This window comes from Rhea pennata, chromosome 3, assembly GCF_028389875.1.
Source record: "Rhea pennata isolate bPtePen1 chromosome 3, bPtePen1.pri, whole genome shotgun sequence".
Taxonomy (NCBI): Eukaryota; Metazoa; Chordata; class Aves; order Rheiformes; family Rheidae; genus Rhea; species Rhea pennata.
The window spans coordinates 51,321,906-51,344,590 of NC_084665.1; the positions used below are offsets into that span (position 1 = coordinate 51,321,906).

The 22,685-nt window shown below is 34.8% G+C and overlaps 1 protein-coding gene across 1 annotated transcript in view; it reads left to right on the forward strand.

Annotated features, from left to right (window-relative positions):
• The window catches only part of PDE10A (phosphodiesterase 10A), a 185,762-nt gene that overhangs the window by 109,567 nt on the left and 53,510 nt on the right, over positions 1–22,685 (forward strand). The window contains exons 3-5 of the mRNA XM_062573701.1: positions 694–722; positions 12,408–12,528; positions 14,259–14,308. Of these exons, the coding sequence (XP_062429685.1) occupies positions 694–722; positions 12,408–12,528; positions 14,259–14,308 (200 nt within the window). The remainder of the gene's footprint in view (positions 1–693; positions 723–12,407; positions 12,529–14,258; positions 14,309–22,685) is intronic.

Genomic DNA, 22,685 nt, shown 5'->3' on the forward strand with positions numbered 1-22,685 from the left:
TATTTTATTTACTTTCAGAAATACCACATAATATTTTAGCCTGTGCTCTGTTCTTATATTTGTATTTATTATTACATAGTTAAACTATTGCATGAACTAAACACATGAAAATATGTTTACATTTAGAAGGACTAAACATACTAGCATGTATAAATATATATACACCCCTGTAATTTATGTGTTTTTACTGTGCTATACTAGATGACATCAGTGATGTTCTTGTAGCCTAAGGGTTGCAATACTTTATATCCACATTCAAAGTAGTGAACAGGAATAGCATCTTTGATCTTCCAAACAGAAAGTTGAAGTCCACTAACTTGCTTATACATGTAGGAAGTTGGTGGCGTATCTTTGGCAGGGCCTTTACTTTTCAAACTGAGAAATTTGTATACTTTTCTTACCAAACTGGAATATAAACACATGAGCATGGTATGGGGCTTACTGGTTTAGTCAACGTGTGAACTGACTTAGGAAATGTAAGAAATACTGTCTTATTTTTAATACAGGACAAACTTGAATCCTTTATCCTATGAACTGGCTCTAGTTTCAGAAGTTGGCTATTTCAATTACTTTATTAAACTGTATTAGAAGAGTTTTATATAACAGCACAGAAGTTTGAAATACAGTATCTTGTTCTTCATTCAATCTAGAAGCTTCCCAGAGTGGCTAATTGTTTGTTTTGTTTCCTCTTAGATGAATCGACTCCTAAAGAAGTCAGCAGGGTAAGTGCTACTTAGTTTTCTCTCCATCCCCACTAGAAACAAGTGTAAAGTCTCTGAGGCCCGCTGTTCACTTGAGAAGATTTTTGTGTAGTGTCTGATCATGGTTTTACTCCATTCCCTTTGCAAACTGGATCTCCAGAGAACAGAGCAGTTAATAAAAAGGAAATATTAAGAACGCTTTGTTGGCTGTAAATAGATCAAAGGATAGTTTTCATTAACAAATTTAGAGTTCTCACAGAGTGATTTTCATGATCCAATTTTTAAAAAGTGCTTCATGGAAACCAGGAAAATCATGAGAACTTTGAGTTTAGACATAACACTGGACTGTTTTAATCAGCGTTACTACCTTTAGAGTATACATAACAAGAGGAAACAAGGGAAGAAGTACGTCCTATCTAATTACTCCCTTTGAGATATGCTATGGTACTGATGAGCTAAATTCTTAAATCTGAAGTATTTTGCTGTATACTGTGCGAAATCTTATTTAAAATGTTACTGAAAAACATACTCAGTAATAAGTTCCTGACTTTAACCATACACCTGGTTGACATCCTGCACTGTCTCAGTCTATGATTGAGGACTATCTAAAGGGATCTATTAGAAACCACTAGCTTTGCTAGTGAACGATGAAAAATCAATACATGACAATCGGTTGCCCTCTGATGTGTTCGTTCAGCCTAAGGGTCCAAATATTATTTCATATAAGTTTAAAGGAGCAGTTGTAGCATTCTGAGGTAGATTCATAGTTGTGTTTTTTTTTCCTTTTTTGAACTTTATGCAAAAACTACTTCACGTTCCCAGGAGAAACACAATATTGTCAGATGAGGATTAAAAATAAGGCTCATTGAATGCCTGCAAAAACAGACTGGGCTTCTTGCTCTGTGTGGAAATCCTTTGGGAAATTCTAAGATATGGGAGGAGTTGGAAGCAGGCTGGTAATAGAAACCTGGGCTTGACAACCCCGAAAGCAAATGGCTAGGATATGAGGGAACTGAGGTTTCCCACCAAAAAGAGATTGAGTGATGCTGAGAATGGGTTTATGTAAGCACATATTCTCCATATATGTGATGTACTGTGGATGTTTAAGGTATTTTAGACGAAAGTTAATATGTTTTAGTAGTTTGTTCCTTTATAATGCATTTTTGATCACTCTCACCAGATCCTTAGTATTTAGAAGTTATGGCAGGTGAGTAAGTGCCTATTGATGCAATCAAAATTTATTATAAGTAATATATTTATATATACTGTCTTGCTTCCAGATAAGTAAAGATCTGCCTAAACAAATCTCAGAAGCACTAGTTTTTTCTATAGAAGAAAATTCCTTTTAATATTTTTGTAAATCTGGTAAATAGATCCACATTTCTATGTAAAACTCTATGAAGTGGGGTTGTGAAACGTATCCATGTTAAGAAATCTGAGCTGTTTAGTGCCAAGAAAAGGAAAAAAAAAAAAAAGCAAATTCCGGAACCCTGAATCTCCCAGAGCATCTCGCCCTGCTAGTAATCCCCTCTGTCTTCCAGGCACACTGGTCCCAGCTATCTTGGCCTTTCAAAATCATAAATAGTAGCTTAGACTTTTCCCAAAGATTGGCTGTCATTTCAAATCTTAGAGGCAGTGGGATGTAAAACTGTCTTATATGTAAATGGGTGTCATATGCAAAAGTGAAGTGACATTTTAAGTGAAATAAAGATGTTCTCAAGCAAACTGTTTCTATTTTTCTTTAGCTATCAATCATTGTGTACTTGATGTGTATATCTTGTTACATTACTATTTTTTTCCCTATGTGAGGACACTCAGTAATGCATGATACTGAAAACGGACGTATGTTTGTTATCTAATAGTAATTTTTTTGGTACAATAATGTAATACAATAATATAGTATATAGTAGTGTGGACTGTTGTAGTACATTCACTTCCTTCAGCAGTAGCTCAACCAGATGCAAATTTAATTGAAATCTGAAGGTAAATTAGAATTTAAATTAGGAAGGTTCTCTACCTGAATACTGTTTTTCAGACAAAAGACACCTTCATACAGACTTAAAAACTGCAAGTCTTACAATCATTAAGTACTACGTTTTAAAGGCATTAAGTACTGTTTTTAATTCCTGAAAGCGTTTCCAAAAAGAGACTTTTATCTGTATCATAGACAATCAAAAATGAAAGGTTAGTGAAAGCAAATTTTATTGCTGAATTAAGTCACCAATTAGTTTTAAAAGTTGTATTATATAAGTACTAAGGCAGAAATTAGCTTAACACGTAAGTATGTATTTTTCATAGCTGGATCTTTTTTGCCAATTTTGGGCGAAGTAAAAACTCGCATTAAAATGAAGCATTCATAGTCATACACTCTGACATCAGTTGCTTCAACACTTTTATTCTGTTGTGCTTAGAATTAATTATATCGGAGGGGATATTTTTCACTAGAACCCACCACCCTCCTTCAATCCTCCTTGTTTTTTATTTGTTTTTCACACATGTACACATGCATTCTAGTGTTGTTCTACATGCTCTACCTGTTGAACTTCCGTCATTAGTTTGTTTGTTTTTTTTTTCTTTTTATCAGCTGTATGCAATGTGGTGAATGATGTCTGGCACTTTGTATTAAAATCTTTTACTTGTCAAGATTTTATTCTGCACACACTTCAAAAATTGAGGAAGTTCGGAAGAATGCTGTAGTACAAGAATTACATTTTTAATCTTTGGCCATTTTTTCAGAAGTGTAGTAGCAAAATGAAAAGTAAGAATAAAATGAAAATAGAAGTAGCAATCTTGGACATTAGCATTGTACTGATTAAAAAAAAAAAAAAAAAAAGGACAAGAGAAACCCTTAATTTTTTTTTTCCTTTTGAGGTTTGCAGAATAGATTTTTTCAAAATCCATCTTTCATTTTTCAATCAAATTTACTGATGACAATGTTGTTAATATTTAGGTATTGAGAAGTTATATGTAAAGATATCCTAGATTGACTTGACATTATTACTAACCTATGGATAAAATGAATTCCCTGGTTGCTGTGGGCTGCTTTTAGCATAAAAAGAGCCCTGGTTACAAAATGTCTCATGAGCATCTGTAACTAAACAGTGAACCTATAAATTTAATATTTATGAAAGATACGTTATTGGGGAGAGACTCTCCTTTTCACATGATGAAGTAGCGTTGGAAACCTCCTTGGAAATGCTGAATATCTTCTGCCTACTTATTGTATAGATCCATGTGGGTTGGCTGATCCCACCCTAGCTACAGAAGAGGTTTTCTGAGCAGAGGGATTTCAGAAAGAAAAACAAATATTAACCTATTTTAATGCAGAAAACTTGAACTGACTTTTATACTATATCATTATTTTATCTACTGAAGGAAAAAAATAGAGAAGGGTGGGTTTGAACACTAAATGTATATGTCTGTCTAGATTAAGACATATTTCTTTCATAATATTAGTGAAATGCTGTGCATTGGAGACGTTATTTTTTAGTTGGCAAAAATAAACCCATTCCTGCATGAACTATAGCCAGGATTTTGTTCTACATACTGTTAAGTTTCCCGTGATCACTATGTGCTCTCTTGTTCCTCAGATTTTGAAGTTTAAACAAAAATGCTCAATGTTCCTGATATGATCACGGTGAAACTAGCTGTTGTTTGTTTCCCTTAATGACTTTCCATTCCATGTTTGCTTGAACAAAACTTCTAGTGAAGCTGCATTTTGGCAAGTACTTTTGCTTTGTAAACTCTGGTGATGCCAGCAGCAATTCACTTTGCAGAAGTTTACCATATAAACACCAGAACATTATTACCTAGCAAGTGCCTAGCACATTTACAGTACTTTATTCTTGGAAACAGTAATAATACTTTAATCCTCTCCTTTCCTCTTTTTGGACTTGGAGCTTTTGGCAGCTCCCTTGCCACCAGCTAGCACCTGCACAGTATGTCACTGACAATTACAGAACTAGCAAGTATGCTTTCAGTATAGTTGCAATAATTGCATGTCTGTTCACTGGGTGACTGGCATATTTTTTTATGCCATATTAGCAAAACCAATACATTCTTTGTAGTATTCCTGTATTAAAAATGAGATTTATACATTTTCATACTGTCCCAGAACTGAATATTCCAAAGAATTAATCAAAAAGTTGAGAGAGTGCAATAAGTGTATGTATTCAGTCTTTAGAAATGATATAAATAGCATTGTACCCCTAGTCATCAGAAGATGATGCTTACATGAGGTGATCTCTGATAAAGTAAATCATGTTCATACTGTGGTAGTGATAAGCAATAGTGGTAGGTAAATGGAAAAGTTGAATTTTAATTTTATACATAATGTTTTTAGAGTGCTTACAAGTCAAGTATTAGGAGAGAATCTGAGATTTATAAATGCTTTTTAAAAAGCACACTTTTCAGCCCTGCCAAGTTAAAATGAAACTGTTAATTGATATTATCTTTATTACGTAATCCAGAGAGGTGGTATAATTGAGATATTCATGCAGTTTTATGACCCTTACAGTTAATAACAGCTTATATGGTTTCTTCTGTGTAATCATAATGTTTCTGTTCTTGTAAGCCAAACCTCTGCCTTGTATTATGTATTTTCCGTGTTACTAGTGAAGCAATTTATTTCAGTGTTACTGTTTGGTAATGGGAAGGAGTTGATGGAAAGATTAGAATTGGATGTCTGCAAATGGGTGGCTATGTGTCAAGGAGTTTCTGCTCGAAAAGCATTCTTCCTCTCTCCCCAGGGGTTGAAAATCAGCTGTGTAAACAGGCTGGGGAATATACACCTTCAAAATTTGTGAACACTTTTCTCTGTAGAATGAGAGCTGTTTTGCATCCTTTGACGTAGTAACAGGGCCTTCCCTGCCAAATGTCATTTCATATTTGCCCCTCTTTGGTTTTGTCGTGAATAGCGTTTGATGTGAGAACAACAATTCATAAATACCTGTGTATGGTGCTGCAATGCTAAACTTTATTTACTGAGCAAGTTATAACCCATGTCCTCTCCAGTCAAAACAAGAGGAATAGACGTCAGACAAATGCGTGTAGAAGCAGTTTTCTCTGAGGCTATGTACAAGCATTAAAATTAATCACCTCAGCAAAGTCTGCTCTTTATAACTTCTTGCTTTCCAGTATCCAAGTTTAAACAAAACTGCTTAAACAAGCCAGCCCTCGTTACCTCTTCTGAATTTTAAATCAAGGAGATTTTTCTGAGCTTCCTCTCCAAGCTCACTGCTCTTTCAAAAGCCAGCTCTGTGCTGTACACTTACTTACCATGTTCCCTCTGCTTTTATTTTTCAGTCTTGAGGATTTGACATCCCTCCACTAAGCATTTCTGCCTTGAAGAAAGCAAGCAGTTTTACTCCCTTTCTGTATCTTTTTTTTTAAACGAAATCCTGACCCATACTTTAGTTCTTCACGGGTGCAGTTTAGATGTTTTAACTACTATTGGGATGTAGTTACGTCTTTTTTATCTTTGCGCAAAAAGGGAAACATCAATTTCTATGCAAGATGTGAACACCTGTCAAAGTCAAACAAGGCAAATCTTGCTGTTTGTGAAAATACCAGGCGTTACGGAATGCAGCTGTACATGTGCACATCCATACGCACATATACATGCCACCTAGCTTACATATGCGTAAGCAGTGTGTATAACATAAGTTTGTGTCCTTCCCCCAATTTCATTAGTTCAGTTAAATATTTTGGCCCTTCTTGCAGACATTGCTTGCTTGATATCCTGTGGCCATCAGAGGTTCAATAACACCACTACAGCTAAAATACAATCAATATTATCATTTAAACAACAAGGTGACTCTTGCGATGCTTGTAGTTCTAGGCTTTTCTGTTTCTAACTTAAATGTCTGAAGCTTGTCACTTGGTATGGGAAAGTGTAGTGATGTGGAATAAATATTCTACGTAATCTTTTAAACTCTCTTTGAAATAAGACATCTGTCTGTGGACAGATAAAATAACTGTCCCCAAACTGTTTCAACTGTTTCACTGGTACATTGTAGTTCTAAAAAAAAAAAAAAAAAAAAAAAAGAAGAAGGTTTGGAGGTTATGGAGGCAACTGGAAAATCATATAGAAAAAGTTTTAAACCAGGGTGGTATCTGTAGATCAGTTGTTTATTTTCATAATGCTACCTGAAAAAAAGGGAAATCTAATTCATTTCAACAGAAAGCATCAAACAATTTGGTTTATGCATTCATTTTTGTGATTGCAATTATTTTTAAAAAGTGCAGAGTAGTGCTGCATTTGTTTTTAAACAAGTATTAATGTCATTGAGAACTTTCATATGTATATTTTCATACTTCTGTCATAGTACAAACATATCTAGCCTGAAACAGTTTAGATTAGCATCTCAATAACATCATGCAAATGTTCTGTTTTCCAGACATTTAAAACTGTAAATGAATTCCCTCCATTTTTTGTACTTCAAACTTTTTTAGTTCATCTTTAAATTTGTGGCTCAGTTACCTGATGACTTTATGTATTGAGACTATATTTTTATAGGGAAGAAACTTGTGTTGGCTGGAAGTTCATTGTGAGATTTTGGTTGTTTGGGCTTAGCAGATACTTAGTTTCTATCTTCTTCACAGAAAATAGTTGACAGTTTTAAAGAGAAGATTAAAGAAGTGTGGGTACAGGTTCTTGTCACGTTTCAGATCTCGTAACTTAGAATTTTGAAATGAAATCCGGTTCCGTATTCAGGACATTGTTTCACATAAAGCAATGTGTAGAACTAATTAGATTCAGTATCTACAAGTCTTGAAATTGTTATTGACATAAATACAGATGGTTTGATGAAGTATTAGCTGATTATCAGAAGTATTTAACCTAAGAGCGAGAAAGCATTTTAAACTCCCAAAAGGCCTATACGCATTTTTCGTTTGTAATGATTTACTGCCCTTCAATTGAGGGTCCTGACAAAAGCCTCTGTTTGTCCCAGTGGCTTCTAATCCTGGTCCAGGAACTGTCTTACCAGTAATTTCCAACAGCTGTTTTCTTATTTTTTGAAGACTGTCATTTTGATCTCATAAAGCTCTTTTGTCTTTAGCTTTTTGAGACTTTTTTGCCTGTTAACATGCCTCTTACACTACATTTATGTACTTGTTTATAGGCTCAGTTTCAAATGCCTTGGGATGGAATACCCTATAAATATCTGCAGGTCCTTAGGTACTTCAAGGGGTACCTTGCAAATGGACAGGGTGACACTGGACAGACCATGTATAACATTAGCTTTTTCAGCACTGCTGATGTCTGCGTTGCATGCTCCATGTGCAGCTGGCATGCCTAATGGTGAAAGCCAGGACATCACCTCTTTTCTGCCAGCTCCTCTTGCGTAACAGACTGGATTGAATGGAGGAGGGCTGGGGTGGGACCTGAGGCTGGACCTGAAACACTAGTTACCCGCATCTGCACTGAGTTCCCAGGAGCTGTCTGCACTTCAGTGTGCCAGTCCTCCTAAGGATGAGAAAGGAGCCTTCAAAATTTTCAAGAAAATGCTTATATGGAGAAGAATGAATCCCTGTATTCTGCATGTCTGGTTCCAAGACACACTAGTATGATAGATGACCACCACCTTCCATTTCCTAGTAAAAAGAGCTTTGCTGACTTTATCCACTGAGCCTGTAACAAAGAACAGGATTTTACAGCCCTGTCCCGGAAGTCAGCACTCTTCTGGCTCCCTCTAGCCCTGTGGTTAGCTAGAGCCTGATGTAGCCTCCTACATCAGTTCACACAGAACATGGTCTCTCGCTTCTTTCTGAAGTACTCTGAAACCAACCTAAGATACCTAAATCACAGATGAAAAATTAACACTGCCAAGAGGAATCTCTCTGGATGTGACCACTTCCCCCGTGTTTTGCAGTTTTCTCAGATTTTTCTTCCCAGATTTCTTTCAGTAAAGTTCTACATCCCCAAAGTACGTATGGCAGTGCCTTTCTATGTGAAATGGAGACTACAATTCTAGGCTGTTTTTTTTGTTCTAACTCCTCCTAGCCTGTGGATAATGTCATATATTACGAAGTCTGTAAAAGGACATATTTGTATTGCAGAGCCTGGCAATTGCTGATTTGGAGAAAGAGTTCTGTAATAGAAATAGGAACTTACTATTCTTATTGCTACTTAGAAGACATTGTAGGAAGTTACAGGAAAACAGATAAATTCTGGATTGTAATTGTACTTATTAACCCTGTACTCTGTTAGTGAAGTCTTTTTGTTGCAGCAGAAGGGCTTTTTCTTTTCTGCAATAGCACAAAATGCCCTTGACACTGCTGCCTTATAAGCATGAAAGCATTGGAGATTAATCTTTCATTTCAGTTTGTCATATATAACATTTACTTTAGATATTGAGTGCTTTGATTTTTTTATGACTTAATTCTTCAGAGTGAATGCATTAAATACTGAAACATCAGAAAGTGAGATGTATCTCCTTCAACGGAATAAAATATTTGTAATTCTCAATCTTTATGTTTTAGATCCAAGACATCGCACTATTCTTAAATTACCTGTCACTATTGGTTACTGTCTTCTATTGCAACATTATGTTTTAAACAAAATAACTCTAAAACTGTTTTTATGCAACTTCTGCAAAAACTTTCTTCTTTCATCAATATTTATAAAAAGATTTTCCTTCTAAGTTATTCTTTTTTATAGCATTATGATATATGTAACTAGTAAAAATAGGATATGGATAGGATAAATTTAGACTTCAGGGTATCGTAGTGCTGAACAGTTTAGTCCATGATATTATTTTAATACTGTTGAAATTGAGAACTGTACAATAAATATGACAAAATACTTGCAGACATTGAATCTTAAACAGAAGGAATCAGCAATGGAAAGAATGGATTAATTAAAAGGACTTCAGTATTAATATGGTTTAAACTGCAAACTAAATTGCTGTGACTAATCAAGAAACAATACTTATGCTATATCTGATGACAAGTATGCTTTTCTGCAGATTATGTTGAATTTTTTGAGGAATTACTTTCCCGAAGTAAGTTTATCATCAAATATATACTTGTATATGTTAGAAACTGTATTGGGCAGAGCTTGTACCAAGGTTTGTTCATCACTTGGTGCTTAAATATATGTTTTCATAAAATATATTGTGGCATTTCAGCCAGAAATACTGTGGTTATCCAATCTAAAATGCTTAGGAGCAATCTCTTTCAATCCACTGTAGTAAAATACCACCAACATTTTGCAACATGGCAGAATAATTGCCTATTATTTGCTAGTGATTGATCTAACTCATAGAATTAGTTAATTTGACGAGTTGCAGATTCAGAGACTGTCAGTATAGAAATCTGCCATTTTTATTTTTACGAATGTGTGTATTATACAGCTACCTTTTGCTACCTTTTTTCTTTCTTCTTTTTTTTTTCGTAACATGAATGCACACGATGATTTGCCCTGCTTATAAAATGTTTGCAAGCATATGTTACAGAGGTGAAGATAAAGGGCACATAGCTTATTGTGTAATTACTATGCACACCGAATTGCTTCTTGATTATGGTGAAAGTTGTTATTATGCCACTGTTGTTATGCCAGTGGACTCATTTTTGCTGATGTCTTCTGTTAATGTATTAGCTTCAACCTTTGAAGATTTAACTTAAATCCTGAGCGTAGATCACAAGCAAAGAGAAAGGTATTCACTTCCAAGTCCTAAGAAGACATTTTCCCACATAACAAAGGCCTTGTAAATTTGTTCTTGATTAGCTATTGTTGTTTTAGGGTAGGTGGCTAAACATACTTTTACAGATCTGGGTTAACAAGCATGTACAATGTAAACCCTCATTCATCATTTTCCTGTTATATAGCTACTTATGGCTGTATAGTAAGTATAAAGCCATTCATAAAAATTTCACTTTCCTGAAATGGTAATACTGTTTTCTCCCTTTGAAAATCTATACAACAGTTAATATGAGACATGACAGAGGACAGTCAGTTGCTAATGGAAGCTCACCAGATACCATACTGTACTAAAAATGATAGTGGCATTCTGTATTACCAGCTCAAGATGCAATCAAGTAGTAAATACATATATGTAATATGACCTTATGTTGCTGTCAAAATGTTTAATGATCACTTTAATTTATAGAAAAAATTATCAAGTGTTATATTTTTTCTCTAAGGAGAACACCTTGGATATGCTAGATCTTGAGAACACTTCGGATGTCCTAGGTCGCATACAATTCTAAATGTCTTTCTGGAGCAATAAATTAATGCAGCATCTGCCTTAAGAAGGGACTGTGCTTATATTATGTCCTTCAAAAACCATTTTTAGACTTAGTGTACTAAGATCTGCTTAATTTGAAGGATTCACAAGTTGGTATTATTTGGCAAGGACTTTCTTTTTTTGAAATGAAGAAACCAAACATCATGAATATATGGCATTCATGACATAGTGTGTTACATGCAGAAATGCATGAAAGTTTTAGTGTGAATAATAATAACTTTATCGCAGGATATACTGTGCAAGTTTTGTGCCTAATGCATCATTAAATGTTTGTCAAATGCACACGTATATGCAAAGATACAGGCAGAGAAGATCTACAGAGATGTGAAGCAGTCACAGTAAGTGCATATAAAAGTGGGAGTGGTGGGAACACTGTGGTACTTATGTGGCATTTTCCACAATATTACTTACAGTAGTCTGGTCTATATTACATTTGGCTCTAAAGTATGAGTTAGCGAGAGAATAAGATTTACTCTTGCAAGCAACATTAATCCATCTAAATATCACCAGCTTCCTTTTTAGTTTAAGTGACATAATTTACTGCGTCACTGAGTTCAATGACTAATTGACCATACTGTTTTTTTCAGTTACCAGATAACCAGTTTTGGGCAGGATAATGAATCTGTGCTTATTGCTAAGTATTTCTATGAAATTGTCAGCAATGCTGTCACACTACACATGCACATTTATTGACAGTTTTATCTGCTGCTCAGGGCCTGCTTTCAGGATTGGGGAACCGGGTATTTGAAGGGAAGCTGGGCCCCTGAAGGGAGGATGCATCTGCTTTCCTATGCTATTTCATCATACCTGCAGCTGGCACCCCATTGCTCCTATCTAATCCTGATTGCTCTGTAATTTCTTTCTTGCTCTGTGTTGGTTATTTGCAGTTGAAATAAATGCCTGTTATTTCACAACACTTAACGTGGTTTTGGCTCGTGTGATTTCTGTCCTGGACTCTTGGTATTAACTGCTGCTGTATTTCAAAGATGGAGATATTTGAGCTACCACCTCAAAGCTGTGGTGCTTCACACAGTTCCATCATTTGGTTCACAAATTCTAGGTGGAAGATACTGGCAAAGGGAGATAGCTGTCTCTTCCTGATGGAGTAGGAGCTTAAAAGGTGGGAGCTGAAGGTTCCTTGCCTTCTGATTGTCACATCTCTCAGTTTCTTCTTGATATATTTTTGAGTGATCTTGGCCAAGTTTAGGCAGTTGCTAATTGCACAGTGGCTTACTTGGTGCGTTTTGAACAAATGACTAATGGAGCATGTATTGAAACACAGTACCTCTTACTTGACCATCACCTGGTACTGCAGGCAGCTGGATAAGGACAATAAAGATTGACTCAGATTTGAATTCTCAATTTATTATTATTTTTTTAAAATAAGCATATGTGTTAAAAACAACAAAATATAGCTGAGTTATTCTAAATTTTTTTCTCATTTTTGCTTCAATAGTATCAGGACACGAATATGCAAGGCGTAGTGTATGAATTGAACAGCTACATAGAACAGCGCCTGGATACAGGAGGAGATAACCAACTACTTTTGTATGAACTGAGCAGCATCATTAAAATAGGTAAGAAAGAGAATTGGATGTGTCTGAGCTGTTACTTAGTCTTAGTGCTCAGCCCACTTCTTACATGGTTTAATTAAGATGAGCATTGAGGGATAACTGTATATTCTTTGGATGTTGTCTCAATATTAACTTATTCCAGGTTGGCTTTTGCATGTCAGTGATTCCCTGGCTGCCTTTAAGTGAGTTTGTTCTTGGGAGCTGTCTATCCCATTGCAGAATTAGAGCCCCCTGTAAAATGTACCACAAAACAGATTATTCTGGTTATGATGGTATTGCAGTCAATACCAAAAGTAAAAGAAAAATCATCCTTCAATAATATTTTTGCATACTTTAACCTCTTTTCAACAAAATAGAGATGTTCTTGGGAGAGGGCATATATTTTTTTTATGATCTCAAAATACATTTAGTAGTCTAAGCATTTTTTTTCATCTGTAAGTACCATTTTTAGTAAGGAAATAGTATATATCATTAAAAGTTAAGAAAATGCTCCCAGTAACAACGTAAGTATAAATGCTAGGTTTTTTTAGCCAGAGTGGATGTGCTCAGACTTCCATAGATAGAATCAGTAGCTTTGTTCAGTATAGCTTTCAAGCAACTCTTTAGAAACATTTTCCCTGCCCCTGCTACTTTGTCATTTTTAATGATGAAATAATTTAGATTATTTCAGATTTAAGATATAAGAATTTCTTTTACCATGTTCTTCTACCTCCTACCTCAATGTGCTTATATATTACAGCTGAAAGATTTGGAATTTGAGTGCAAGTTACCATTCCCTGAACTCTCATTGATGTGACACAGTTGACAATAAGCAAGTAACTAGATAGGATTTTTTTTTTCCTTCTGTTAAACAAATGCAGAAAGCCAATCTATCTGATTACACAGAAGTAGAATCACTCCTGTGAAATGTACTGAATGGATTCTTGTGTTTATTCATAAAAATGAGACGTCAGATACGTGTATTTACTTGTTATAACATTTATTAACTGTTGAAAGATTTACTTAAAATATCAAGCATATTATGTAAAGCAGAGTAAAAACCATTGACCTGCTATCCTCTTCTGATTTTGAGAGTTTTTGTTTTAGCGATAAGGTTCATTGATTGACTTTAAATTTTTGAAAGTTTAAAGCACTTAGATTTATTCTGTTTCATAAAACAATCTGAATCTCGCAAAAATCGCTGAGAAGTGCCAACTTTCTGATGTGTCAATGTTTTTAATATGGGGCAGGTGCAGAAGATAGAACTGGTTTGTTCTGAAAAACATTTTTATGGTAATATTTGCAACATTTTATTTTCCCATACTTTTCTGTCCTAAGACAAGGATAAATATAGCTTGCTTTCTATAAATAGTACTTCTTTCACTCATGGAAATTGTAATGTTATCTGCCTGCTTATATTGTAGATATATGCTCTTATATTATTTCTATGCTGTCATATGAACTAATTTGAGTTTATAGTCATTAGGCCTATGAATAAATATAAGATGTATAAGGATATCATTTCTAATTAGCTTTTAAAATGCATTACATGAGAATGCAGAAAGTAAGTATTATCCTGTAGTTTTAATTTAGTAGGGTCTGGGAAGTTTCAAGGGACACAGCAGTAGACTTTCACTTTTAGAATTTTAGATATTTGTCCTAAGTGGAATTGAATCTGTGGTTTCACCTCAGAACTTGCAGAAGTTCGATTCTCCTTCTGAGTACAATTCTTTCTTTTATTATTGCTTTGGCAGCTACAAAAGCTGATGGATTTGCACTATATTTCCTGGGAGAATGCAATAATGTAAGTATTCTGGATTTAGATGCTGCTTTTCTTTACAATTACAAGAGCATTTTCCCAGTTTACAATGATATTTTAATTCAATTTTGTACTTCATTTAGCAGGAAATACTACTTGTGCCGAATATTAACATTATATTATTTTTATTTCTGTAAAGTAGAAGTGTATTGAACATAGTGGTAATCAAAAATGTTTTCTGTAATTATAGTGCTGTTCTTTATCTGACTGTAGCAATTTAACTTTGGATTTGGCCCCATTAGCAATTGTTTTTAACAAAAAGAAAACTTAATTAAAATTTACTATCAGCATAACGGAGTCTTTTCATCTGGTTGCCTGCTGCAACTTGATAATGAGATAACATAGATTTCAGAAATAGTTTTTGGTTAACATGAAGAAATAAATGGTACATTTAAAGTTAATGAATCGGTAATTTCTGGTATAAAGTTATAGTCCGGAAAAAAAATGAATCCAATACATTATTCCTAGAAGTGTACATGCTGTTTTATTATATGACATTTAAAATTCATTAATTTTTTTGTATGTAGATTAATTTATACAGATAGCAGCATACAAGATTTTGTAGCCACTGTAAATGCCTACAAAGAAGAAAGAGTATTTTGTGTTTCATCAGAGTTCAATCAAATTAAAAATCAGAATTTTTCCACAATTTTATGTCTTCCATTTGTTCAAGAAACAGGTTTAACTTTTCTAACTGAAGATGACTAGAGACGAAAGTGTTTTCCTTGTTGTTTTTGTTTCCTTACTTTACATGGTCAATTTTAATAGCTTATTTTTATATAGTCTATTAGCCAATTTCCTCTGCTCTTTGTGAAATTAATTGCATTCAGAAAAAGGGGGAAAAAAAAACTATCTGTGAAATAATGAAACACAGGGTTGAAGAAGTGTGGACTAGCAGGTGACTTGTGCCCTGCCTGAGAATAGTTTTTACTTGTTCAAAAAAGATGGTGTATAATTCAGAGGAGGTAGAAGACGACCCATAAAGAAACTTTCACAAATTAAGACATGGATACAAGTTTTGTATGTTTTTTTTTATTATTATTATTTAATAAATATTTCCTCTTATAAAGATAAACCATTTTATTATTCAGGAATTGTCCCAATTGGAAATGAGTTGTGTAAGTATGTAAATGTTATGGATATTTTAATCACTTTTCACTAAGGATAGTAATTATAGTTTAAATAACATGTTGGTTCATCTTCAATTTGCCAGTGAGAACCAGTTTGGGTTCTCATTAGCAGATTATAGCATTTGCTTCCATGGGTGCAACATGAAGCAGACATTCCCTGAGGAGATTCCTCCTGTTGCAAGTGGCAGAGACTTGCAGGAAGTTTAGATGTTTGGATGCACAGCACAACTTTGGTGGCAGTAATCACATGCCAGCTGAACAATAAGTTCATCTCTCCCTATTGCGAATGCTCTGTAAAAGTTTACAATTCTTGCTGTGGTTAGTTTTTGCATTTTAGATTAGCGTGGCAACATAAGGGGTTCCTCCCAGGCTTTGATACCTGGAAGAATTGGGCAGTTTCTGACCTTCTTTGTTTTGTTTTATTTCCTTTATTTCCTCTGCGTGTTTTTAAATAGTCTTTTGAGCAGTTAAACTCATTTGCTTCCCATTATAACTCTTCCCTAAGAAAGTTCCACCTACTAAGAACTAAGAACACATGTTGACTTTTTTTAACCACTACTGTGTAGCTGCATCTCCCAAAGTGGAATGTTCTTCATGTACTTATTATATGGACTGATCCCAAGTCCTTTGAAGCTAGTATGAGATTTTCCATTCACGTTAGTGGGCTTTGGGCCAGACCCATATTTATTGTCGTGCAACTGACTGGTAATGCATTAATCTACTTTTGCAAGATGTTGTCACTGAAAATTAATTTGGATATCTTTGAGTCTTGAATATTAAATTTAAATCACATGTCCAAATTACATTAACCAGTGGCCAGCAAATACTAGCAGTATCACAGAATCATTAAGGTTGGAAGGGACCTCTGGAGATCATTTAGTCCAACCCCCCTGCTCAAGCAGGGTCTCCTAGAGCATGTTAGACAGGGAAATATTTTTATTAAGTATATCTTTGTTAAATGAATTGAACAAAAATGATTCTGTATAGCATAAGTGGCAGACTGGGGTGAATTCTTTAAGTTGATGTTCATTATTTTGCTTCAAAAGTGATTTAAAAAAGACCACCCCTATTCATTAAGGTAGGGAAAACAGTTGCTGAGCATCTATGGCCACATGTTGAAAAATGGCTTGTATTTTTTGGTGGATCAGATTTTAGATGCTTAATTTGAGACTTAAGTTTCTCAACTTCATTTTTTTTTTAATTCAGCATTTTACTTTTTGTTTGTTAGCTTTAGAAAGATACGTAAATCTGCCTGTATCTATCCAGACAGCAGCCTCAGGTTTCAGAACTAGTCTTAATATAAGTTATTTCCACCATACTTTCAAAGAAACAATCTGTGCCGAGTGCTGCTTTTCCTGTATGTGCATCTGTCTTTGTGAGAATTAGGTAGTAGGAAGGGATTGTGTAAGAATGGGGGAATACAGGTAATAGGTAGATACTTTCTCACAGATGGTTTTCCAACCTTCAGTAATGTGTGTTGTAACTAGGGACACCTAGGGACCTCAGAATCAGAATGGAAGTGGAGGCATCAACTCTTCTTTGCTATAGCTCCCACTGTAAATATGCATAGGTATACTTGGGCCTGTTTAAAACAGCAACAAAACTAAACCTGAGCTTCTTGATATGAGTTAAACTAAGTTAAGGCACATTTTTAAAATATGAGATTTCCATAACTATCTTTGGCCTAGATTAAATTATGAGTGTCTCTTTAGGATAGAAAAGACCTTCCTTTTATAGAAATTCTGTGTGTTTACAAAATGAGAAACTGCAAAAGATTACTACATACTGGGTGCTGTTATTTTTACTGAAGGAAGAAAACTGCTCTATGATTGCAATTTTTAAGTGGGCAGTTACACAGTTCAGTGTAATTCTTTCTTCAATTATTAATATGGACAACATTTCCCTTGAAAATGATATTAGAATATTGTTAAAACATTTGCTTTAAAGAACTGAAAACATGTTTGTTTAATGAGAAGAAAAGCTCTGGATTAGCTTGTCCTTTGGTTTTTATAAGAGCCGCCTTCTTCTTCTTCTTCTTCTTTTTTTTTTAATGTTTTTCATGTTTGAAAGAAGTCCATTTGAATTTACTGGGACAAAGTGTCCTGTTGCAAGTAGCGTGAGCACACTGTAGGATTCAAAAGGAAAATGACACCACTTTTGACTTCCATGAGTTTGTTAAAATACTGGTCCATATATAATGTTTCTTCGTAGCCTTTTTTGTTTTTTCTCTGTGGAAATCCCCCAAACTACATCTTAACTTGTGTTGGAGTAGGATAACAGTATAAGGACAAGAAGATTTCTGGCTGATGGGGCAGACTGAATGCCTTCAGGAGCCTTGGTTGAGTGAATTTACTTGATACAGAAGCTGTCACACCAATTACAGGTTACAGTGTGTCTCCGTATGCAACCATTACTCGCAATTAGTGCTGGAATGAATGTGAATAATTTCAGTATTTTAGTGACCTTCTAGTTGTTTAGATTGCTTGGGAGTGCTAGCAGTCCTTGCACTCCATGCTAAGGATATTCTGATACCATGCTTCTACTTTTTAAATGATTGCCCACAAGCAGATCAGGACACTTTGCATGTCCAGCTCCTTGCTTCCCCATAAAGTCACCCTGTGTGTCAGAATCTGTTTTTGTATATTCTGTGCATTTGGTACAAGGTGATGCAAAATACGCATGCCCTGGGAATGGTATAGCTTTCTAATCCTGTAAAATGGTCTGAATAGAACTGTGCCCCTTCTGCATGTGATTCTTGAATTCTCTGTGTTTACAGTGTGCAGTACAGAAGTACTCCAAGAAATTATCTTTATTCATGGGTTAGTGTTTATGCAAATAAAATAATTTTATTCTTAAGGTACATAACATTCATTTTGCAAATACTATATACTCGGAAACTGGAAACTCTTCCAAATGAAACAGGAATATTTTTAAACATTCAAGGAAACCAATTTGTTTCGTTTCAGTTTTCTGTTTTATTCTTTAGGGGGATGAAAATACGTTCAAACTTCTCATATTATGGCCTTAATTGAATATCATTTTTAAACATGACTTAAGGGATTTACTGAAATCCTAGTATTAGATTGTGTGTATATCCTAATCAATCCAAATACCATGCTGGTTTGGCATAGATCTAAGCTCATAAACTGGCATCTTTCAAGAGAATATTTCTAAAATACTTAGCAAAGCTACAGTTTCTAATATGTTACTATCACAGTAATATTACTGTATTAACTGATTTTTCAAATACTTCTGTGAAGTCCTTATTTGTGTAAGTAATTCACACATGGTTACATTGTGATTCCTACGTAAAGATGTATGAGTTGGAATTTAATAGGCATATACTTAAAGTAGCTTTTACTAGATCTTGTGAGCGTTACTTATTTCCTTAAACTGTAAATTGCATTGACAAACAGATCATCCTTGCTTCAGATAGGGTTTACAATAACTTTTTTGTGAGAAATAATTGTGTGAGACCACAAATATGTGCACATACTTTGTGCTTCAGGGTGTATATAATTAAACTGTTCTAGAATTTCTGGTCGTACAGAAATTGTTGCAGCTTGATATGCAGTGCCACCTAGTGAATTTGAGCGACTCAAATCATTAAGAACCAAGAAAAAGCATCTTATATTTGCTAACTGCCTCTTTTTTTTTTTTTTTTTTTTTTTTTTGTCAATCTGAGATGCCTGATTTTCAGCTTGTAGGCATCATCTCTGAAATTCAAGTCTCTTAACCATGTTGCCAGGTGAACTCACTTCTAGTTGTAAGCCACTTCAGATGATGTTGATGTTTATCCTTGAATTAATTCTACCTTTTATGTACTCTTTTTGTATATAAAGTGGAATAAATCTGTTGCTTTCGTATTTGCTATGAATATTGATACTCACCAGAAAGGGAAAGCTATTGATGGAGAGGTGGAAGTGTTTAAAGCTGTTATTCATCTCTCTCCAATAAAAAGATCAACAGTGATCAGGTGGCTATCATAATTAATACCCGAGACAAAAAAGAAGACCTCAGCTTTGAATAGGGAAGGAACAAATAAGAAGGTACTTACCGAAGTTAGATATTTATAAATTGGCCAAGTCTTTACCATGTGAAGCTAAACAACATCTGAGAGATCTCTGACCTGCCATCTGAAAAATCGTAAAGGATAGGTGAGGTACGGGAAAACTGGATCTGGGAAAATCTGAACTTTAACCTGGAGGAAGAGAGTGGAAAGGAGAATGAGAGAATTATGATATCTCAGTTCAACTTTGAATTAACACATTATCAGAATGAGAGAAAATGAGTAACCATCAAGATACATTTTAATGAAATTTTGATCCTGTTATCATTTGCTATTCAGATAGACTGATGAAATACAGTCAGGATGAAAATACTACAGGTAGAGCACAGAACTATTTGGAAAATCACTCAGAGACTAGTTATTTGTGGCTCAGTATCAGAATGGAAAAACATGTTGGATAAATTCCCAAGGATTTATCCTGGATCTGGTTTTACTTAGTATTTTCATTAATGTCATGGATGACAGAAGAGAATATTCATATTACATTTGCATAAGATATGAAATTGGTCTGAAGAAACTGGACTCAGCGAGAACAAGTGCAGAGCTGTGTACATACATCATATCTTTCTGTGGAGGGTTGGTATCTTTGAGAAAGTTTCTGGTGGTTATAGTGAAGGTAGAGGTAAATATGAATCAGGAAGATCATTGATGTTGCAAAAAAAAGTCATTGCGCTATGTGGCGGAAGCAGAAAACTAGTCTTCGTGTAAAGTGAATTTCTCATTTCCTTCTACACTGGCAAGGCCTTGGGTAGAACAGTATGTTTAGTGTAAGCACTGCGCTCGAAGAGAAGTTTGGAGGAGCTGAAGAGAGTCCAGAAGAGAGCAGAGAGATTGGTCAGGAAACAAAAGAACTGGCATTGTTTAGTCTAAAGAAAATAAAGTTGCAGAGGAAAGATATGTCTGGATAACGCACAGGAGATGAGAATCATCTCTTTTCTATACCGGTAGTGGGTAGGGCTCTTGCCATAGTGGACTTAGATTGGTATTAGGAAAGCCTCTCCAGTTGTGGCTGTAATGAAGCACTGCAGTGCCTTGCCTGTGAGAGCTGAGCTATCCTCAGGTAGGTGACATTTTTTTAATTCTTTATTCTGTGTCTGCTTCATATAGCAAGATTGTTGCACTTGGGTTTAAACCCAGGACACAGTTGGCTATAGCTTAAGACTTTACCCTGGTAGCACTGGGTTACTACTTCAGCCAAGGCAAACTACAGATCCAAGTTTCTTGCCTGGAGGTACTTTCCAAATCACTTTTGGTTTTGTTGGTCATCATTGCTTATTGTAATTAAGTTTAATTCATGCAGAAATACTGGCCTTCTGACATGATCTTTATACATTATCCGTAAATAATTTTATTGTTCACCTGTGTGATTTTAGCGGTACACTGTCACATCCTTTACCAAGAGTAAAAATCTGCCACTATTACTGAACAGAGAAGCATATGAGGAGCAAATACCCTACAGCCCACTTAATACAAACTTGCTTAAACTGGAGCAGGATCCAGTAAACCTTACCATCAAAACATGTTTGTACTTCAGCCTTCATTCTAATCATAAAATCAGACTCTTATTTAAAAACAAAACAAACAAACAAAAAACCCCGAAACAAACAAAAAAAAAAAAAAAAAAAGAAAAGAAAAAAAGAAGAAGAAGAAGAAGCAGAAGAAAAAGAAAAAGAAAGAAGCTTGGATATGTATAAAAAAAACCTACAGTTGTATTTGCGTATTTATAAGATTTTTTTTTTTTTAATTACACACAGTTGTGAAATGGCAAACAGTACATGTTTGCATTTCAAACCTAGAAAATTTAGATGCGGAAAACTTAGTTGAATGGTTCCTAGCCTTTCTGGACTGGGATTTGGTGTTTTATCAGATTCCCACACGCTATGTCTCAAGAGCTGCTAGAAAAATAGTATGAGTTATGCCTGTAGTTGACCACCTCATCTGAAAAGCCAAAGACTTGAAAGCAGCTGAAAACTGCAGGTAGCTTCTGATTATTGGAAGAGTTTCTGTCAGGAGAAGCTGATGCTATAAGTTAGAAAACTTCAGCGACTACACTGTATCTTCTCTTTTACTGTAATTTTGCTCTCTTGCCTTTATCAAGCATTAGATTTCCACTCGAATGTAGTGCTGTATTACTTCAGCATAACAAGATGAGTATCAGTAATTTTACATGTTCGTGCTCTTAGTTGTTAAAAATGAGGGTTTTTTCAGCCTCAGTAAGAGATTTAAAAAGTTCATATTTCGTATTTCCTACAGACTAAGTGCATGGCACCAAGAGGAGAGCATCAAGAGCCATGGTATTGTGGCTTACCTGATTTATACTAATTTGGCTATGGATCTTAAAGCTAAGTTTGTTATGTTTAACTGATAATTAAGAATGCGCTCTTGTTAATTCCCTTCAAGAACTAATTACAGGGTACATCATTCCTTGTTTATTGTAAATTGGAAGATTTGTTAATGTATTAGTATTTAAACGAGACATTAGACTTTACAATAGGTTATGTGTACCTAAAGTGTGTGTGAAAGGATGAATTTTGTTACATTTGGATTTTTTTGTTTGTTTCTTTCTTTTTTTTTCTTTTTTTTTTAAAGCAGCTCTTGCTTTGTGTGATCATGATAACAGTCATTAGTGGATTCCAAATCAGAATTTAATATTTAAGAATAAACTTGATAAAATTTGATTTAATATAAATCTGCTAAAAACTAGTTTAAGCTGATCACTCAATTTGAATAGACAGGAAAAAAGATAGAAAAACAAAACTAAAACCCCAAACCCGAAGGACATCAATTGTATGATTATTAAGTGATTTATTATCTTTTTTTCTTGCTTAACCCTGTACCTAGAAACACATTTAATTTCACTTAGGAAGTTGCATTTCCAGCTGAAATGGGTGATAGCTAATGCTATGGAACAATTGCAGAAGTCACAAATGGTAACTGAGCTACTTGCCTTAGAAAAATAGTCACTTTTTATACAGCCTAACATGCAGCAGTCCACATCGATAGCAATTTTTTATTGAAGACTTTATCAAAGTGTTTTAAGAGCTTAAACTAGCAAGTTTCACTAACTTAAAGATTTTTGTGTCCAATTGGAATGATCTGTCATGTCACAGAAAGCAGGAAAGGAGTTCATGAGCTCTGCATTTTGAACTATATATGGGAAGCT